The sequence below is a fragment of the Rattus norvegicus genome, chromosome 2, assembly GCF_036323735.1.
Source record: "Rattus norvegicus strain BN/NHsdMcwi chromosome 2, GRCr8, whole genome shotgun sequence".
NCBI classification, from domain to species: domain Eukaryota; kingdom Metazoa; phylum Chordata; class Mammalia; order Rodentia; family Muridae; genus Rattus; species Rattus norvegicus.
The window spans coordinates 121,922,948-121,943,060 of NC_086020.1; the positions used below are offsets into that span (position 1 = coordinate 121,922,948).

General features: G+C 40.3%; 2 protein-coding genes across 4 annotated transcripts in view; one reads left to right on the plus strand and one right to left on the minus strand.

Annotated features, from left to right (window-relative positions):
* Adad1 (adenosine deaminase domain containing 1) overlaps window positions 1-12,774 on the plus strand; it is a 63,335-nt gene extending 50,561 nt beyond the window's left edge. For 2 of the 3 annotated variants that reach the window (XM_006232278.5, XM_006232279.5), the window contains one exon: window positions 10,966-11,088. In XM_006232278.5, the coding sequence (XP_006232340.1) occupies window positions 10,966-11,024 (59 nt within the window). In that variant the 3' untranslated portion in view covers window positions 11,025-11,088. Of the gene's footprint in view, window positions 1-10,965; window positions 11,089-11,862 lie in introns of those variants that run through there. The other variant, XM_063281569.1, reaches the window with a different exon arrangement.
* On the minus strand, window positions 10,021-14,725 carry Il2 (interleukin 2). The gene is made up of 4 exons (NM_053836.1): window positions 14,565-14,725; window positions 14,420-14,479; window positions 11,888-12,034; window positions 10,021-10,392 (listed from the first exon to the last, which is right to left on the minus strand). The coding sequence occupies exons 1-4, from the start codon at window positions 14,709-14,711 to the stop codon at window positions 10,279-10,281; spliced, it is 468 nt and encodes a 155-aa protein (NP_446288.1). The 5' UTR covers window positions 14,712-14,725; the 3' UTR covers window positions 10,021-10,278.
* Window positions 14,726-20,113: the final 5,388 nt, after the last annotated feature.

Here is a 20,113-nt window from a genome sequence, read left to right on the forward strand (position 1 = left end):
AGTCTTTAGGTAGTGGCTTAGTCCCTGGAAGCTCTGGTTGCTTGACATTGTTGTACTTTTGGGGTCTCGAGCACCTTCAAGCTCTTCCAGTTCTTTCTCTGATTCCTTCAACGGGGGACCTATTCTCAGTTCAGTGGTTTGCTGCTGGCATTCGCCTCTGTATTTGCTGTATTCTGGCTGTGTCTCTCAGGAGCGATCTACATCCGGCTCCTGTCGGTCTGCACTTCTTTGCTTCATCCATCTTGTCTAATTGGGTGGCTGTATATGTATGGGCCACCTGTGGGGCAGGCTCTGAATGGGTGTTCCTTCAGTCTCTGTTTTAATCTTTGCCTCTCCCTTCCCTGCCAAGGGTATTCTTTTTCCTCATTTAAAGAAGAAGTGAAGCATTCACATTTTGATCATCCGTCTTGAGTTTCCTTTGTTCTAGGGATCTAGGGTAATTCAAGCATTTGGGCTAATAGCCACTTATCAATGAGTGCATACCATGTATGTCTTTCTGTGAGTGGGTTAGCTCACTCAGGATGATATTTTCCAGTTCCAACCATTTGCCTATGAATTTCATAAACTCGTTGTTTTTGATAGCTGAGTAATATTCCATTGTGTAGATGTACCACATTTTCTGTATCCATTCCTCTGTTGAAGGGCATCTGGGTTCTTTCCAGTTTCTGGCTATTATAAATAAGGCTGCGATGAACATAGTGGAGCACGTGTCTCTTTTATATGTTGAGGCATCTTTTGGGTATATGCCCAAGAGAGGTATGGCTGGATCCTCAGGCAGTTCAATGTCCAATTTTCTGAGGAACCTCCAGACTGATTTCCAGAATGGTTTTACCAGTCTGCAAGAGATGATTCATTTCTTGGTCCCCGTCCCCCCCTTTGGTGGTTTTTTTCTCCTTGTGTTGGAGTTTTCCTTCTAGAATCTTCTGCAGGACTGGATTCATAGATATTTTTTAAATTTGGTTTTGTCATGGAATTTTTTGGTTTCTCCATTTATGATGAGTGAGAGTTTTGCTGGGTATAGTAACCTGGGCTGGCATTTGTGTTTTCTTTGGTTCTGCATGACATCTGTCCAGGATCTTAAGAGTCTCTGTTGAGAAGTCTGGTGTAAATCTGATAGGTTGGCCTGTATATTTTACTTGGCCCTTTCCCCTTATAGCTTTTAATATTCTGTGCAATTAGTGTTTTGGTTATTATGTGATATGAGGATTTTCTTTTCTGGTTCAATCTATTTGGTGGTCTGTATGCTTCATGTACATTTATGGCCATCTCTATCTTTAGATTGGGGAAGTTTTCTCCTATGATTTTGTTAAAGATGTTTTTTTGGCCCTTTGAGCTGGGAATCTTTGCTTTCTTCTATTCCTATTATTCTTAGGTTTGGTCTTCTCATTGTGTTGGGTTTCTTGGATGTTTTGGGATAGAAGTTTTTATGCTTTGTATCTTCTATTGTATTTTCTTGGGTATTGTACGCCCAAGATTATCTACTGTGTTCTATTGTATTCTGTTGGTAATGCTTGCATCTGTAGCTCCTGTCCTCTTTCTTAGGTTTTCCATTTACAGGGTTGCCTCTATTTGTGATTTCTTCTTTGTTCTTCTATTTCCATTTTTAGGTCTTGGACTACTTTGTTCATTTCCTTCACCTGTTTGATTGTGGGGTGGTTTTTTGTTTGTTTGTTTGTTTTTTATTTCTGTATACAAGCCTGCTGTGGTTGGAGAGCTGGATTCTGCTGGTGTGTCTTAGTCAGGGTTTCTATTCCTGCACAAACACCATGACCAAGAAGCACGTCGGGGAGGAAAGGGTTTATTCAGCTCACACTTCCACGTTGCTGTTCATCTCCAAAGGCAGTCAGGACTGGCTTAAGGAAGTCAGGAAGCCGGAGCTGATGGGATGCGAAGGCCATGGAGGGATGTTACTTACTGGCTTGCTCAGCTTGTTCTCTTATAGTATCCAAGACCACCAGCCCAGGGACGGCATCACTCACAATGGGCTGGGTCCTCCCTCCTTGACCACTAGTTGAGAAAATGCCTTACAGCCAGGTCTCATGGAGGCATTTCCACAACTGAGACTCCTTTCTCTGGGATAACTTCAGCTTCGATCAAATTGACACACAAAACTAGCTAGTACAATTAACCCCTTGTCAACTTGACACACAAACACATTGCTATTAAGCCTCAACCCTTACTTTCTTATTCATCCCCAAGATCTAAACTTTGAGTCCCACAGTCTTTACATATTAAAAGTTCAATCCCTTTAAAATATCCAGTATCTTTTAAAATTCAAAGTCTTTTTAAAATTCAAAGTCTCTTAACTGTGGACTCCACTAAAATACTTTCTTACTTCAGAAGGGAAAAATATCAGGGCACAGTCACAATCAAAAGCAAAATCAAACTCCAACTGCCCTATGTCTGGGATTCACTCATGATCTTCTAGGCTCCTCTTGGGTTACTTCTCCAGCTTTACCCTTTGCAGCACACAGCTTGTCTTCTAGGCTCCACTGCTGTTGCTGTTCTTGGTGGTCATCATGAGATGCACTGGCATCTCCAAAACACTGCTGTCTTCCACTGCAACTAGGCTTCATCAACAGACTCATAGGCTCTCTTCATGGTACCAGGCCTCAACTCCTTTGCATGGCCACTTCAGTCCTGGGCCATCAATTCCAACTGAGGCTGCCCCTTCACCAATGACCTTCCATAGCTTCTCACAGTGCCCTGCCTCAGCTGCTCTTCGAGACCCCTTCATGCCTTCAAAACCAGTACCACCTGGGTGACTCTTACATACTACCAGGTCCAGCCACAGGAGGAGGTACAACCTTGGCAACTCTGGAACACAGCCTCTTTGTGTTTCAGAAAACACTTCCCAGAAGATTCACCTCAATGATGCTGGTCTCTTCTTAATCACCACTAATTTCTTAGCTCCAGCTGACAGCATCAATAGTCCCAGTAATACAAAGGTTTCACTTTAGCAGTTCTGGTGTCTTGTTAATCCCAGCTGACTCTTCAGCCCCAGCTAACCAAAACCACAGAATCTTCACAATCAAAACAGCAACAGCCCAGAAAAGAGTCTTTAATCTTCCCTCTGAAATTTCACAAGCCAGGCCTCCATCTTCTGCACTGTTCTCAACATTGTCTTCCAAGCTCCTACAGAACATCCCACAGAACTCTTAACACCCAATGGCTCTTCTAGCCCAAAGTTCCAAAGTCCATCCATCCATAGTCCTCCCCAGAACATGGTCAGGTTGTCACAGGAATACCCCACTATGCTGGTACCAATTTGTCTTAGTCAGGGTTTCTATTCCTGCACAAACATCATGACCAAGAAATAAGTTGGGGAGGAAAGGGTTTATTTGCACTTGCCATCTGGTTGTCTCTGGAGTTAACTGGCCTGTGAGTCTCTATCTAGAGCTTGTCTCCTGTGTCCCTCAGTTGCAGCAGATCTCCTGGGAGACCTGTAGACTTGGCAGCATTGAGAATAAGGGGCAGACAACCTGATCTGCCCCTAGCACAGGAGCAGACTGGAAGGGAAATGGTGTTCACACCAGCACTCCAATTTTTATTTGTATAACTGGCATTAAATCAGTTTCCCTTCTGTATAAATTCATTTATCAAATATGCTTTCCTTCTTAGCCTATTACCTCTAATATCATTCTACTATTCTGACACACCTGATTACTAACTGATACTGAATTACTATTAATTATTCCAAACTATCAGTTTAACATTTGACTATTTCTGCATATTCTTTTTACTCGTGACTTTATTCATAACCTAATCAGTCATAAAGTTTTCTTCATGATCTATACACCCCAACCTCTCCTAAACTATTTTTATCAAATACCTCCTTTATTTTTAATTTCATTAATTATCTTTGCTTCAACCAACAACTTTATTGGCTGAGAAGACATAGGTATTATATCACTTTCTACCAGCAAACAGTGCAGCCCTGCAAGCAGTGTTGTGTAATCACAATGGAGTCATTAGATTAGTTTTAGCTACAGCATGAATCTTTGTAAACATCAACTCCTGAGAACTTCAACAGATTTTTTTTCTTACATCAACTTAACTCCTCTCCTAGGCCTTCTAATTCCAGCCCCAGGAAAATCAGCACAATTTACTATCCGCTCCTGACTCCCATCAACCACAGAGGCCCTTCCCCATCTCAGCATTCCTCTCATTCAAGTCCTGTAGTTGTTTCAGGAATCTTCTTAGTAATCAGACTTTACTCACTTGAAATAACTACTATTGTGATACTTGTGTCTTGAGTCACTACCCACATTGTTCACAGCCATCTGTGCAATTACTAAAATGACATTTAATTTTTTTTAAACATTTCGCACATTTAGCCAGTTAGGCCTTACAATAGTAGCTTTAGGTGTAAGTCAACCCTCTCTAGCTTTCCTTCACATCTGTACACACATACATTCTTCACAGCTATTCAGTTTCATGTGCCCAGGGTTCACAGCTTTAATGCTGAACAAGACATCTGGAAAATGGGTGACTTAATAAAAGCCCTTCCTTTTACATCATCTTGTCTAATTATCAGTGGACTTGCTTTAACTGGCATACCTTCCTTACAGGATTTTACCCCAAAACCCTAGTCATTGAGGCCAGTAACATCTAATAACCAATTCCTGAGCCTTTGTCATATACTACCAAGTAAAATCGACAGAAAATTCAGTGTGATTTTATTAATTCTATAGACTTTAGGAGTATTAACATCTTAAGATATCAAGTCTTGCAATTAAGTAGTCTTTAGAACCATCTATTTAGCTCTTAAAGTCTATATTTTTTGTCTTAATAGGCATATATGTACTACAGTTATTTCCAAATATCTGATATTTGGAATTCTATTGTAAATAGTACTGTTTTTAAATATATTCTCTGAGATACTGACAAATAAAAATACAATTGACCCCATATGTATTAACCATATTGCTAATAACCCTATTCAGCTCACCCATTAATCCTAGATTCTTTCATTTTTTATACATCTGAGTAATAATTTAACATATTAGTTTCAATCCTTTCCTGCCCCTTCCCCATTCACCCCACTTTTTAAAACCCATGTTATACTACTGTGCAAAAATGGTGCTAAATTCAGCAAGGTAGAGTAATACTTGTCACCCAGCATTAAAGAGCAAGAGGCAGGAAGAACCTGAGTATAAAGCCAGACTAAGCTACATAGTGACACACTGTCTTGCCACATATGGCCCCCTTGTGGTGATCATAGGATAATTTTCAGGAGTCAGTTTTCTCCTACCACCAAGTGGTCAGGCTTGGTAGCTATTGCCTTCACTACTGAGCTGTCTTGCTGACTGTGTTAAAGCCCTTAGAGCAGACCTAGCATAGTCTATACTCAGATATTAGACTGCTCCTACTACTGGTTTGCGAGGCTAGTTTGTTCTGCCTTCTAAGACACAGTCTTCTTGATTTGTAGCACCTAACCTGGGGTAGTCTATAAGAGTTTCTGATCTATTGAACCTGGATTCCTTCCCATCTTGGAGGTTGTGGTGTTCAGTGCACACTCTTTCTCTGACTGTTATTCTTTGTTAAGAATTGTAGATTTTAGTACCTAACAATGTTTGTTGACCAGCAAACAAACATTAGATTTTATTCATACTTCTGTAGCTACTCTTATAGTTGCCTTCTTTCTATTAATGTGGTTCATACATTCTTACAAGGCTGCTCTAGTAAACTAGAACTCTAACCTCTGATTCTTTAAGTCATCAAAACTACAATGTTTTCTGTGGGAGCTATCTGTGTCTGTTTCTAGTCACATATCCTGCCTGTAGTTCAGAGTCTCATTTTCATGAATATTCATAAGAGGCCACTCTGGTTCCATGCTCTATTAAGGCTGGGTGCTGAAGCCCATGTGCTATTTCCCATTCGTTCTTCTATTTAAAGTACTTTTTTTTCCAGCTAAGAAATTCTTTCTATTTTCATTTTTTCTTTATTTATTTTTACACTCCAGATTTTATTACCTTCTCCATCTATCCTCCAACTGTTCCACATCCCATACCTTCTACCTGCCACCTCCCTACCATCTCCATGAGGACATCCCCACCCCATCAGACCTCTAAACTCTCTAGGCCCTCTAGTCTCTTCAGGGTTAGGTGCATCTTCTCTGACTGAGTTCAGACCCAGGAGTTCTCTGCTGTGTATGTGTTGGGGACCTCATTTCATCTGGTGTATGTTCCCTGGTTGGTGGTCCACTGTCTGAGAGATCTCAGGGGTCCAGGTCACTTGACATTGCTGATTCTCTTACATGGTTGCCCTCCTTTTTAGCTTCCTCCAGCTTTTCCCTAATTCAACCAGAGGAGTCAGTAGCTTCTGTTTGTTGGTTGGGTGCACCTGTCTGCATCTGACTTTTCAGCTGCTTGTTGGGTCTTTTGGAGGGCAGTCATGATAGGTCCCTTTTTGTGAGAGCCCCATAGTCTCAGTATTGGTGTCAGGTCCTAGGACCTTCCCATGAGCTGGATCCCACTTTGGACCTGCCACTGAACCTTCTTTTCCTCAGGCTCTTCTCCATTTCCATCCCTACAGTTCTTTCAGACAGAAAGAATCCCTCACTTGATGCCCTGTCTTTCTGCTGAAGGTGAGCCCTACAAGTTCCCTCTCCCCACTGTAGGGCATTTCATCTAGGGTCCCTACCTTTGAGTCCTGAGAGTCTCTCACCTCCCAGGTCTCTGGTACATTCTGAAGAGTCCTCCCAACGTCCTTCCTCCAGAGGTTGCCTGTTTCCATTCTTTCTGCGCTGGCCCTCAGGGCTTCAGTCCTTTTCCCCCACCCATTACCAGATCGTGTTCCCCTCTCCCCCCCACCCCTTCTCCTTTCTCTCCCATGTCCCACCCTCCCTCCCTCCCCTGTTGTGGTTACTTTCTTCTCCCTCCCAAGTGGCACTGAGGCGTCCTCACTTGGGCCCTTCAGCTTGTTGAACTTTTTTGAGTTCTGTGGACTGTATCTTGGGTATTCTGCACCACCACCATCACCTCCTCCCCCTTCCCCCTCCCCCTCCCCTTCTTCTTCCTCCCCCTCCTCCTCTTCCTCCTCCTCTTCCTCCTCTTCTCCTTCTTCTTCTTCTTTTCTAATATCCACATACTAGTGAGTACATAACTGTGCATATCCTTTTGGGTCTGAATTACCTCACTCAGAATATTTCTAGTTCTATCCATTTGCCTGCAAAACTCAGAATGTCCTCATTTTTTTTTCAATTTCTTCAGAGACTTGAACTTCTTTTCATACAGATCTTTCATTTGTTTGGTTAGAGTCACACCGAGGTATTTTATATTATTTGTGACTATTGTGAAGGGTGTTGATTCCCTGATTTCTTTCTCAGCCTGTTTATCCTTTGAGTAGAGGAAGGCAAGGACGTCCTCATTTTTAATAGCTGAGTAATATTCCATTGTGTAAATGAACCACATTTTCTGTATCCATTCTTCTGGGTTGTTTCCAGCTTCAGATGAGTCTGCTATGAACATAGTGGAGCACGTGCCCCTGCAGCATAATAGGACATGTTTTGGGTATATTTCCAAAAGTACTATTGCTGGGTCTTTAGGTAGATCTATTTCCAATTTTCTAAGGAACCTCCAAATTGATTTCCAAAGTGGTTGTACCAACTTGAAATCCCACTAGCAATGGAGGAGTGTTTCTCTTTTCCCACATCATCTGACGTTTTGATCTTAGCCATTCTGACTGGTGTAAGGTGGAATCTTAGGGTGTTTTGATTTGCATTTCCCTGATGACTAAGGACTTTGAACATTTCTTTAGGTACTTAACAGTCATTCAAGATTCCTCCTTTGTGAATTCTCTGTTTAGTTCTATATCCCATTTTTTGATTGGGTTGTTCAGTTTCTGGTGGTTGGCTTCTTGAGTTCTTTATATATTGTAGATATTAGCCCTCTGTCAGATGTGGGCTTAGTGAAGATTTTTTTCCCCAATCTATAGGTTGCTGATTTGTCTTATTGACTGTGTCTTTCACCTTACAGAGGCTTTCCAGTTTCATGAGGTCCCATTTATCAATTCTTGATCTTACAGCATGAGCCTTTGGAGTTCTGTTTAGAAAAATTTCCCCAGCGCTCATGTGTTCAAGGCTCTTTCCCACTTTCTCTTCTATTTGATTGAGTGTATCTGGTTTTATGTTGAGGTCCTTGATCCACTTGGACTTTTGCATTATGCAAGGTGGCAAATATGGGTCAATTTTCATTTCTACATATAGACAGCCATTTATTGAAGCATTGACCAGCACTATTTATTGAAGATGCTTCTTTTTTTCCATTGTATATTTTTGGCTTCTTTGTCAAAGATCAAGTTGTGTAAGTGTGTGGTTTTATTTCTGGGCCCTCAATATTATTCCATTGATCAACCTGTCTGTTTCTGTACTAATGCCATGCAGTTTTTATCACTATTGCTCTGTAACAGAACTTGAGGTCAGAAATGGTGGTTCCCCCAGTTCTTTTATTGTTAAGAATTGTATTTGCTATTCTGGGTTTTTTTTGTCTTTCCAGATGAATTTGAGAATTGCTTTTTCCATGTCTTTGAAGAATTGTGTTGGGATTTTGATGGGGACTGCATTGAATCTGTAGATTGCCTTTGGTAGGATGGCATTTTTACTATGTTAATTCTGCCAATCCTTGAGCATGGGAGATCTCTCCATTCTCTGGGATCTTCTTTGATTTCTTTCTTGAAAAACTTGAAGTTACTTTTAAGTAGACATCAGATTATATAGTTATATAAATGGTATTATTATACCATGAAATCAAGACATACCACCTACCAAAGCATATACAGCTATTACTGTTTTCATTCAATATATAATCAATACAATTCCAGAGTCCTATATGGGGGTGTTTTCCCGGTGGTATTTCTGGTACAATTACTACATTTGAGTCCTAGCAGAAAATAGATGGAATTTCCAAGAAGGAAGATTTAATAAAGGGATGGTCTATAAAGTTTTGGTCAAGATACAAGGAATCTGTAAAGGATAGCACAGGTACCCTAGAGCTGGCAACTATTAAACCAGTTACACCACCTTAAAAGGAGATGTGGAAGGAAAGGTAAGATCCGGAAAGAAAATACATCCATAAAACCACTTTGAGAGAAGGAGAAGGCAAGCTCTGTGACCTTCACAGAGACACAGCTAAAGGCAGGGAGCTTTCTTTGCATCATAGTTGCCATTGTCAGCACCCAATGAAAACCAAAGAAAAGGAGAGGGTTTTTTATTTATCCAGGTGAGGCTTTTAAATGCCAACAGCAATGCTAAACTATAGAGGACACATTATTCTGTGAGATGTGAGATTCATTCCCCAAAGACTCTTGGGATAGAAAGTAGTTCCCAGTGTAATGGTGTGAAAGTGGTGGGTGGGTTGGCACACGGTAATTATATTGTGGCCCAGGGATTGCCCCATAAATGAAGGAATGTTGTTTCAGGAGGCCAGATCAGATTGTATGGGTCGAGACTACAAATAGGTGGTTATAAGTCTGTCTGTCTCTTTCTGTCTCTGCCTCTGTCTCCTCTCTCTCTCTCTCTCTCTCTCTCTCTCTCTCTCTCTCTCTCTCACACACACACACACACACACACACACACACACACCATCTTCTGGACACACTCCCACTATTGTGAAGTCACCTTGCTGTGAGATCCTCACATGTTCTTGAACACTCAAAACTGTGAGCTAAACTTCTTTGTAAAAAAATATCAAGAGTCAGGAGTTTTGTTACAACACAAAGCAGACTATAACAAAGGATTTAAATTGTTTTTTTTTTTGCTTAGTATACTTTTTAAACTTAAAGGAAATGAAAATATATCCTGATAAGCTTTTCTTATACCAGAACTAAAGATCCAATCAATACTTAAAAGGAAAATTATAAGAAATGTGAGAAATCCTTGTGTTATTTTTACACACTTCTCCAGGGGAAAGTGATTTTTGTAAACATGTTGACCACCATAGAGTTCACAGGAATAATAGAATTATTTTAGTGCTTACTCTGTGCTGTCCTAAAAATGACAGACATCCAAGCTTATTTATATTCATCGACTCTTCTAAATACTTTTATTAATGAATCTACATACACATTTAACAATTCAATATAATAAATAATTTCAGATAAATAGTTTAAAACATTTTTGAGCCCTTGGGGCTTACAAAAAGAATCTTTAAAGATCCATATTTATCATCTGAAGACTAGTAGTTACAAAAGATAGTAAACAATACATCCAAAATAAATATAAAGTTAAATATTTAAATAAATAAAAAGCCTTGTGTGTTATAAGTAGGAGGCACATAATTACTGAGTCATTGTTGAGATGATGCTTTGACAGATGGCTATCCATCTCCTCAGAAATTCCACCACAGTTGCTGGCTCATCATCGAATTGGCACTCAAATTTGTTTTCAGAGCCCTTCAAAAAGAATATAAAATTTTAGGCTGAGGTAGTTTACATACAATTATTCTTCACTGAAGTTTTTAGGCATTTATTTTAACACTGGTTAAATATATTAAACATTCTCATTTCTTGAATGGTCAAAATTATTGGGTTATGATTTATTATGATACCAAATGATAAGAGCATAGAAGGAAAGCTTTTCAAATGAACGTTTGAATGAAAACACTGAACACTTGTGCAAAATCCAATTGTTTGACCTTTTTTTCTCCGGTAAGTGTCCACAGCTATGCATCAGCTTAACACTTCAGGAATGAAGAAGTGATGCTTGTTATATGTTCTTTGCTAAATCTTAAGATTCTATTATTCTATTCTTTCCCCCAAGTCAGAATGGGAACAACCCAGAGTAGGTAGGACAAGCATCTATTGGGGAAAATTTGGAGAACTTTGTTATAAATAGATATACCCCGATATCAATGCAGATGAATCACAAAGTTTGTACATGTATAGATATTATAAATTTGTTCTGTGGATTAGCTTTTTGGAAGCTAACCCTCTTTGCTAAAGGAGATATTTTAATTCTGTTTTTAGGTGACAAGCTGAGAAGGAAATATTTTGACAAATTTATGGGATGGCTTTTCCAAATCTGACTAATTCCTTGTAAGTCAAATGAGGCAGAATATTTCTTTTAAATAAATATTGCTTTTCAAATAAGCTGCTGTGGTCTTATATACCCTCTTTACATAGCTACTTGAGTGTCCTAATGTCTTGGATTTTTAATTTTTAAAAATCTGTGGCTCTTTAAACACACTTTTCTAGTTCTCAGGTAGCTCTAAAGTTTGTACCATTCATTAGGGGTGAATTTTCTGATGTTGACCATAGATTTTAGAGCACCCTTCTTTGCATAAATAAGGATTCAAGCCTTTCAACATCTAGACGACATATATCTCTGCCTCTTTTAAAAACCTCAAATGGAAACAGTGTACTGAAAATGTGACTTTGGTTTGCAAAGGACTAGCCCACACCCTCCTGGAGGCCTGCTGCTACTGCCTCACCAGAGTCTGTGATTGTTGTGCATTTAAAAACAAAGCCCTGGAGTGGCCTTTCTCTGTCCCCTCTGCCCATTTTAAAGGCTGCCATTTTTGGAGACAAATTTCTCTGTTCTTCTATCAATACCAGCACAACTTCTCTGGAAAAACTTTTCAGATAATTCTTCCTGATCTGATAAACGTGACAGCAACAAGAGTTGCTTGTTTCATGTGGAATTCTACTCAGTGCTTTCTCTCACATCCAGTTCTATGCTAGTGTGGGAGGGAGCAGGGTGTTCTTGCTCCTAGATGGTAGGTGGGAATTCTAGCATCATCCTGCAGTGGAAGGATTCACTTGAACAGTGGCTTTAAACTTTAGCTGATTAAATGCATAGAACCTGACAAAAACCAGAAATGGCATGCCACTTAAAAATGCATTTCTTCTCTATTTTATTTCCAGATTAGCAAATAAAGCCACACCTTACCTTTAGTTTTACAACAGTTACTCTGATATTGCTGATGAAATTTCCAGCGTCTTCCAAGTGAAAGCTTTTGCTTTGAGTCAAATCCAACACACGCTGCAGAGCTCCGAGTTCATTTTCCAGGCACTGAAGATGTTTCAATTCTGTGGCCTAGAGGAGTAATAAACTTAACCGTCATCTCAGTTCAGCATATACTGAAGAGCCAGAAGTTAACCTGTAGCTTCTCTAATCAAAAGTAGGCAGCACATAGCTTTTACCACTCCCTGTTCTCAGTGTGAAGAAGGACTGAAGTAATTGGTGCCATAAATTTAGAAGAGCATAAGGTTCACATTAACTATTAGACCACTCTAGTAAGTTCTGATTCCCTTAGGCTTTGTAAAAGTCTGTATTTCCCTGTCAAAATGCATAGCACAAGTTGAGAATATTTTTCCAATATACAAAGAATTCTGCAAAGTTCACATTCTACATTCTAATATGTAATCCCAGAGTTGAGAATCACAGAATGGTAAGGGACAGGACTCCTTGGATGCCAACTGTCATAGACCTAAATCTTGCAGATTAGGTTATCATGGCCCCAAATGATAAGTGTCAAGATATCCAGGAAGATACATATAATATTCCTTAAATTTATAATTCTCTGCAATTACTAAAGATGAATTTTTAAAAAACCTATTTGTCAAGGCTAGAAAGATGGCTCTAAGGTAAAGATACTTGCCACCAAACTTGATGATTTGAATTCAATCACAGTGACCCACCCACATTGTAGAAAGAATGACCCATTTCCTATTTTACCTCTGACCTCCACAGTTACACCATAATACACATGCATTTCCACACAAACAAATGAATAAATGAATAAATAAATAAATAAAAATAAACTTTGAAATCTATTTGTGCCAATTAAAAAGTCATAACATTTGAAAAGAACACTTGGAGAATTTTTCAGATGCATTTCTGAAATAATGTTTAAATGCATATATATCATAGATATATACATATACAGAGAATATTATCTAGTTCTATAGTACACTATGATTTCTGTAAAGTCAGCCACTTTAAGTCTGCAATGAACTGGGTTATCTCCATTCTACCAAGTCTCACAATCTGTGTCTTCCCCATGGCCACATGAACAGGGGAGCAAGAGTGGCCCAGTCAGTCACTCCTTTTCATTAACCATAACCTTTGAATTACATGCTTCTATTGTTTTTAAAATCTTACATACTGAATGGAGATTAAATAAAAACATGAACAGAATTTACCACATTACTCTTGTTTTCAATAATTATTGAAAAAACTTAGATTTCTAGAAATTTTACTACTTTCTAAATTAACATCTCTGTTGTCTCTAACAATCTTTAGAGGAAGAGGTTTGACTAGACAACACATAGTTCCTGACTTGTCTGCTATTGACCTTCCAACTTGTTGTATGGTGTGTTCTGGGTATTCATTGTGGAGCTCCTTCCCTCACAGAACACTCCAGCTTTTTATTGTTGGAGTTGAAAGTTATATGACTCTAATTAGGCTAGAGGAACAATTGGGGTCCTTCCTTTTCATCTCCATAGAACAGCTAGAGGCAAAGCTCCCCAAACTCAGTGGGAGTGGGTCAGTTGCCTCTTTGTCCCCTTACATCTCATTTTGTTCTAGGCTTGGATTTGTCTGGGACAAGCTCTTTCTAGCACCAAAGTTGTCCATCCTCTTTTGACTGTCAGGATTGGAGCGAATTTCTACCCTTGATGTAGTTCTAGGAGCTTTGGTAAGCTGTTTTGTACCATACAACATTTCTGCCTCCAAAGGAGACCAGAAAAACCTTTCAATATTGAGAGCTAGTATGGTGTAGCAATATTATAGCTCTCTAGTTCCACTGGTTAAAAAGAGACTGTATAAATCCAAAATTGTTGTATACATCCTGGACGTTTCCTTCACTAACACTGGTAGAGTGTTTGTGTGAGGTTGGCTAGGCACTGCTGTGACACCGGACAGGCGATAAGCATAGCTCAGCTTGGATCACTGAAGTAAGTAGGGGAGTGAGCCTAGGCAACTTCCTGAGGCCCTGAGACGGAGGCCCTCGCAGGGCTGGGCCTCCACTTGAGATTATCAGCCTAGAATCTGAATGCTGCCTATGCAGTTCCTCAAAGACGCAGTCATAGGAGTCTTTCTTAAAACAGTGACGTGTTTGTAAAAGGAGACCCTCTACAGTCAGTTTTGACATTTTACAAGCTAAAATAATGCATCTCTCTCAATTATCCCTAGGGCAAGCATAAAAGAGAAATCAACACAGTCTTTAAAATATCCCAGGATCAAAATGCAGTTATTTTGCATTTTCTTCTCATTCCCTCTCCCAGCATATAAATACATAGGAAAAATGTAGAGAAAACTATTTAAAAGAAGTGCCATTATCAGACAGGAATTTTTACAGAGAAAGATTGAAGAAACTTTTTTTTCTCCAGATGAGATACTATTCATCTGATCAGTGAACATACATGCATGCTATTTTGAATTCATTAGAGAACCAATTGAACATAGAAACCCACTCACCTGCTTGGGCAAGTAAAATTTAAACGTGAGCATCATGGGGAGTTTCAGATTCTTGTAATTCTGAGAAAGCATAACACATTGTTATTAAAACACACCCTTTGGCAAGAAAGCTGAAGATAATGCCTACAGACGGGACAGCACTTACATCGATCCCTCTCAGGAGCACCTGTAAGTCCAGCAACAGCTGCTCCAGGTGCTGCTGTGTTTCCTTTGCAGGGCTTGAAGTGGGTGCGCTGTTGACAAGGAGGACAAGCGTCAGTGCAACACAGGATGCGAGCTGCATGCTGTACATGCTTGCAGGACTTCAGGTCACTGTGAGGAGTGATTAGCAAGGGTGATAGGCAGCTCTTCAGCATGGGAGGCAATTTATACTGTTAATGCTGGAAAAATAGTATGGGGGTGTCATAATGTTTTACATATTACACATATTTTCAGAGTCTACCTGTGTAGCAGAAAGCATTACCTTTGTTTTTCCTCTTCTGATGACTCTCTGGAATTTCTTTAAACCCCCATACACTGACTGAATGGATTTAGGTGAAATCCCTCTTGGTTGGGTTAGCCCACACTTAGGTGGCAGTTTTAATTCATATAATGAACGCCTTCTGTATGAAACAAATTTTCCTTTTTGGGGTGGAGATACAAAAGTAACTCATGAAAATGCTCTCTTTGTCAAAACTTGTCAAAACCATCCTGAACCTGTAAGCAGCTTGTTGTGGTGGACAAACGCAAAAGGAGATAGATGAAAAGAATAAATCTTTTAGATTTGTTGATTAGACAGGAAGAATATTGGTTTCCTGTTTCAAGATGGTTTCACCTTCTTATCTACACGACGAGCTAATTGCACACAAGGTGATAGATGGCTTCATACAGCTAGCTAGCCAGAGAAATAGTAAGATAAGGACCCCTAAAATGCTGGTTGAGCTTGAGGTAATATTTGTTGTTTTAAATTTAATTTAACATGTTTTGTGACAATTTAAGTGTCTTGATGTTTATTGTGCTTTTTAAAAAGAGTATGATCTCCAACAAATTCTCAGGAAGGATTGCATCTAAGGATGTTGGTGCTATTTTTGTATGTTTCAAGTTGCACTTTCATTTTTTAAAAATATTTTTGAGTTTGCATGCACATGTGTGCATTTATGCATGAGTGTGTATGTGTGTACACATGTAAATGAATGTGTGTATAAGCATATTTATGTACATGTGAGTGTGTATGTGTACATGTGTGCTTGTGTATATGTGTGTGTGTACATGTATTTGTGTGTGTGTACTGTGAGTGAGTGTGTGCCGAAGTACACCTGTGGAGATCAGAGACCACCTAGTTACTTCTATCACCTTGTGTGACTCAGAAATCTAAACTCAAAAGTCATCCAGTCTGTGTGCCTACCTTTACCACTAGCCACTACATAGCCTCTACCACTGAGCCATCTTGCCAACCCTCTTCCTTCTTCATAAATGTGAGTTTATCCTAAAAGTAACTGGGCACTCTGAGAGCAATAGCTAGGAAACATTACCACATGTTCTCAGTGATACTGAATAGGATACACCAGATTCCTCGTTCTCAGTGTAGTACACAGTCTGAGTAATGGAATAGGGACACAGTTCCAATCAACTGGTAGAGATGGTATCTTTCTCAGAGAGCTTGCCTGTGATGTCTCCATTTTTAATAACTTGTACTGGTCTAGTCTTTATGCAGACATTTATCTACCATCTAAAACACCCTGGGGTACATCGAAAGGGATAAAATATGTGCAAGTACACAGATCAACTTAAGCCTCACCACATACCTATAACACCACACACCTATTCCATTTTGTATATTTGAAAACTGAGGATCTAGGGTGATGAGATGACTTAAACACATGCTATACAAACCTTGCCCCCAAAACCTGAACTTACATAAAGGTAGAAGTCATTTCTCATTGACTCCACAAAGCAGTCTTTGACTGCTACATACACACTGTGGGTACCCACGCACACACCATACATACACATAGGAAATAATAACATACAATTTATTTCTAAACAAGAAAATTGGAATTAGATAATTCATTGAGGTTGCTCAGCCCTTACTGCCAGTAAAGGGTAGGGTCAAGATTTGAAACTAGAATGTTCTGACTCCAGAATCTACTCTCTTACCATCTGTGTTCCTGTCAACCTGATCCTTGGATGTAGACAGGTAACATCCTAAGTAACAGTGGATGTTGGGTGATGTAAAGAGTTTTGAAAATTCAATCTTTAAACAGAATTTTGTTGCTGGAGGATAGTGGAGGCAGGAAGATTAAGCAATGTAAGGGATATTGACTTGTCTCTCACAAAGGACAGAGAGAACGGTTCTGGGATAGTTTTCCAATCATTCTAGAAAACAACACAAAACTCTGCATGTATCTTGCAGTAAGCATGACAACATCTGGCATCATGGTGGCATGGGTGGCCTGTCTGAAGGAAAGCAGGGTGGGGACAGGTCTTCTGGTCTTTGCCACTTTCTGTGCCTTCAGATTAATCATGCCATTGTGAGGGACATCTCAGCCTCAATGCTCATTCTCATTTCTCAGATTTTCAGCGTCTCATCCCAGCCCAAGCAACTCAGGTCTCCCCTTCCAGAATGGAAGGAGTCAGGCCCACACATTTTCCTGTGTGGGGGCTTTTCCACACAACCGGGCCTTTGAGGTCCTCGTGGGCTCAATTTCTCTCTTTCTCCAGCTGTTTCCATTAGAGAATTTTACATGGCTATACAATGAGTTCCTGGGGCCATGGTTTACTCGTACATAGCATTACATAATTGGCACCATTACAAAAGTTGGCCTCCCAGTTTCTTGAAATGCCTGGGGAGAAAGCTGCTTTCCATTTTTGACATCCTGGACAGAGCAGCTGGGGTTTCTGGCTGGAGCGGTGATGTAATCAGTAGCTGCCTGACTACCCACCACATGTGTCATAAGCCACAGAGCTCAACTGCTCAGTGTTAGCTGTTCCAGCTGCTCCTAGACATGAAGGCAGGCCAGGCCCTAAAGCTGCTGCCCAAGGAACCCATCACCTTTTGCATATATTGTCCACTTGTGCAAACTACTGATGACCTCTGCCTCCCATAAGAGTTTTTATTCCCTGATCTTTCGTGGGCTTAAAGCTTCAGTTTGGTTTGGTGTGAGGCCAGTGTTAATTCATCTGTTACTGGTTTCTTTAAAGTTTGTTTGGTTTTCAGTTCAACCCTGTCCTTGCCTTCTGAAAGTAGGGCATATCATTTGTTCATCTATGAAATCTGCATTTCCTCAGGGTGATGCTCTATTTATTATTCCAATTTATTACAAACACTCATAAACTTATAAATAACAGCTGACTCCAACTTGGTCTTTACCAGGCAACTTTTAATGTTTATGACCTTCAGCATGAAAACAGTTTTATTTTTTTGGTATTTTTAATTTTTAAAAATTTTCAAATTCGTCATCTCACTGAATCACATTTAATAGATAAGAAACCTGATGTTTGGGGAGGTCGAGTGACTCTACAATCCTGTTCTTAGTTGTGGTAGGGTTGTATGTAGATTTCTTCCTGACCCTCTCAGCCCATCTGTTTATCAAGCGAAAGACAGTGAAGCTAGAGCCCCTTTGAGACAGGCTAACATCAGCTCCCGCTGTTCCCTCTCACTCCAGCCTGCCAGAGTGGCTGGGGATTCAGGCAAAGCTCCATTCACAGTACCTCATCTGAGCAGCCCGAGGCATCTTCAGGACTTGGGTGGCTAGATTCGATTAGTAACTACAAAGCCTACTGGAGGCAGATGCAGTCTTGAGTGAAAGCACATTGCAGAGCTATGGCAAGGACCCAGTACCTCAGCCTTCCCTGGCTCAACAAATGGCCAAAAGCCTTCCTCTGGTCCAAGTACAAATGTTTACAAATGACACACCAGTGTGCACAATAACTAGAAACCACAACCGCCTCCTCTCTGATGCCTGCAACCTGAGGCCACTCCTACAGAGACCTCCCACTGAGGCCAGCTAACCTGCCCCCTTATGCTGTTTTGGGGTTTGCAAAGTAGGCACCCCCATCAGAACAACTACAACCCGCCCCACCCCAGCTTTTCTGTACCTGTTTGTGTGTGTGTGTGGGGGGGGGGGGGGGCTGTCCTTTCAGACCCTGAGGATTCCCAGTAGAGACCTGTGTGTTAGGTCACAGACTCTTTCTAGTGGCTGAGTATATTCATCTTCTGACAGCGATGATAGGTTTGCAAAACTCAGCAGATTTATAAAACACTTTCACATCTGCGCATCTCATTCTTTATCTTTTAATCTCATTTCACTACAAATGGTTAATGAGACGGTTTCCTATATCTAGCTGCTTTGTTTATGTGTTACGAAATAGAGAAAAAGCCATATGCGCTGTGTACGCCCTTAATCCCAGCATTTAGGAGGCAGAAGCAGGTGGATCTTTGTGAGTTGGAGGCCAGCCTGGTCTACAGTATGAGTACCAGGACAGCCAGAGCTCTCTTACATGAAGAAATTTTGTCTCAATACAGAAAACAAACAAACAAAAACACTAAAAGAGAGAAAGAAAAGAAATACACATAAATATATTATAATGCCCTTCTGTCAGAGTAAGTGAATTTTTCAAAATCTTGTGAAAATAAAACTATTACTAAAGTTTGTGCAGCTCACCTGCGCCTGATACTTCCTGTCAGGCTTGTTCTAGCTCCTTTAACAGTTTGTTCTCTTTATGTTTTACAGCGGTTTGTGTAGACGAATGGGAGGCTCCTTTGTACTGCCGTTCTAGATGACATGTTCTTACCGGAATCTAGACCATTTACTTAACGTTTCATTGTTGGGAATTGGTTCTAATGCTTTGTCTTATTTCAGCTCCCAAAAGCCATGCTTCCAGACCTGAGGGTCCCTGCCCCAGGCTGGCTTCCATTGGTAATAAAGAATTGCCATACAGCCAATGGCTGGGCAGGGAGATGGGGGCAGGGCTTTTAGATTGTGTGGGCAAAAGACAGAGGGAGAGGAGAGAGGGGGAGGAGAGAGTAGAGGGAAGAGGAGAGAGGAGAGGTGAGGGGAGAGAGGAGGGAGGGGGAGAGAGAGAGAGAGAGAATGAGAGAATGAGAATCACCATGACTCAGAGGGAAAAGGATCAGATTTAAGAGCTTCAGGAGACAAAACATCCAACAGTGTAGGTGGAAAGTGTGGCGGGGGGCAGTGCCCAGAAGGTAACAGGGCAGTAAAAATAAAATATAGATTTGGAAGCTGTTAAGCCAGGAGTACCAGAAGGAAGTATATGCTAGCCGAGGAGAGCTTTAGAGGTATCCAGGCATTGTGCTAGTCAAGGCATATCAAAATTAACTGGGGTGTGTGTATGTGTGTGTGTGTGTGTGTGTGTGTGTGTGTGTGTGTGTGTGTTTCATCTGTGAATCCATTGTGTGCATCCATTGTTGGGTGGGTGCAATGTGTAACCCACTGGGAGCCAAAGCAGATTAAGAAATTCACTGCTACATTTCATAACACATTTAGTCTAGATAAAATAATCCATATTATAGAAAAATTCAGAAATGCAGTCATTTTATATATGTGTGTGTGTGTGTGTGTGTATACATATCTTGTAATCTTCCCCACTAGAGCTAGTGATTGTTAACATATATCATTTTATAATTCTGAAGATCAGGAAAATTATCATCATCATCATTATTTCTATAAAAAAAATAGCTATGCTGGAGAA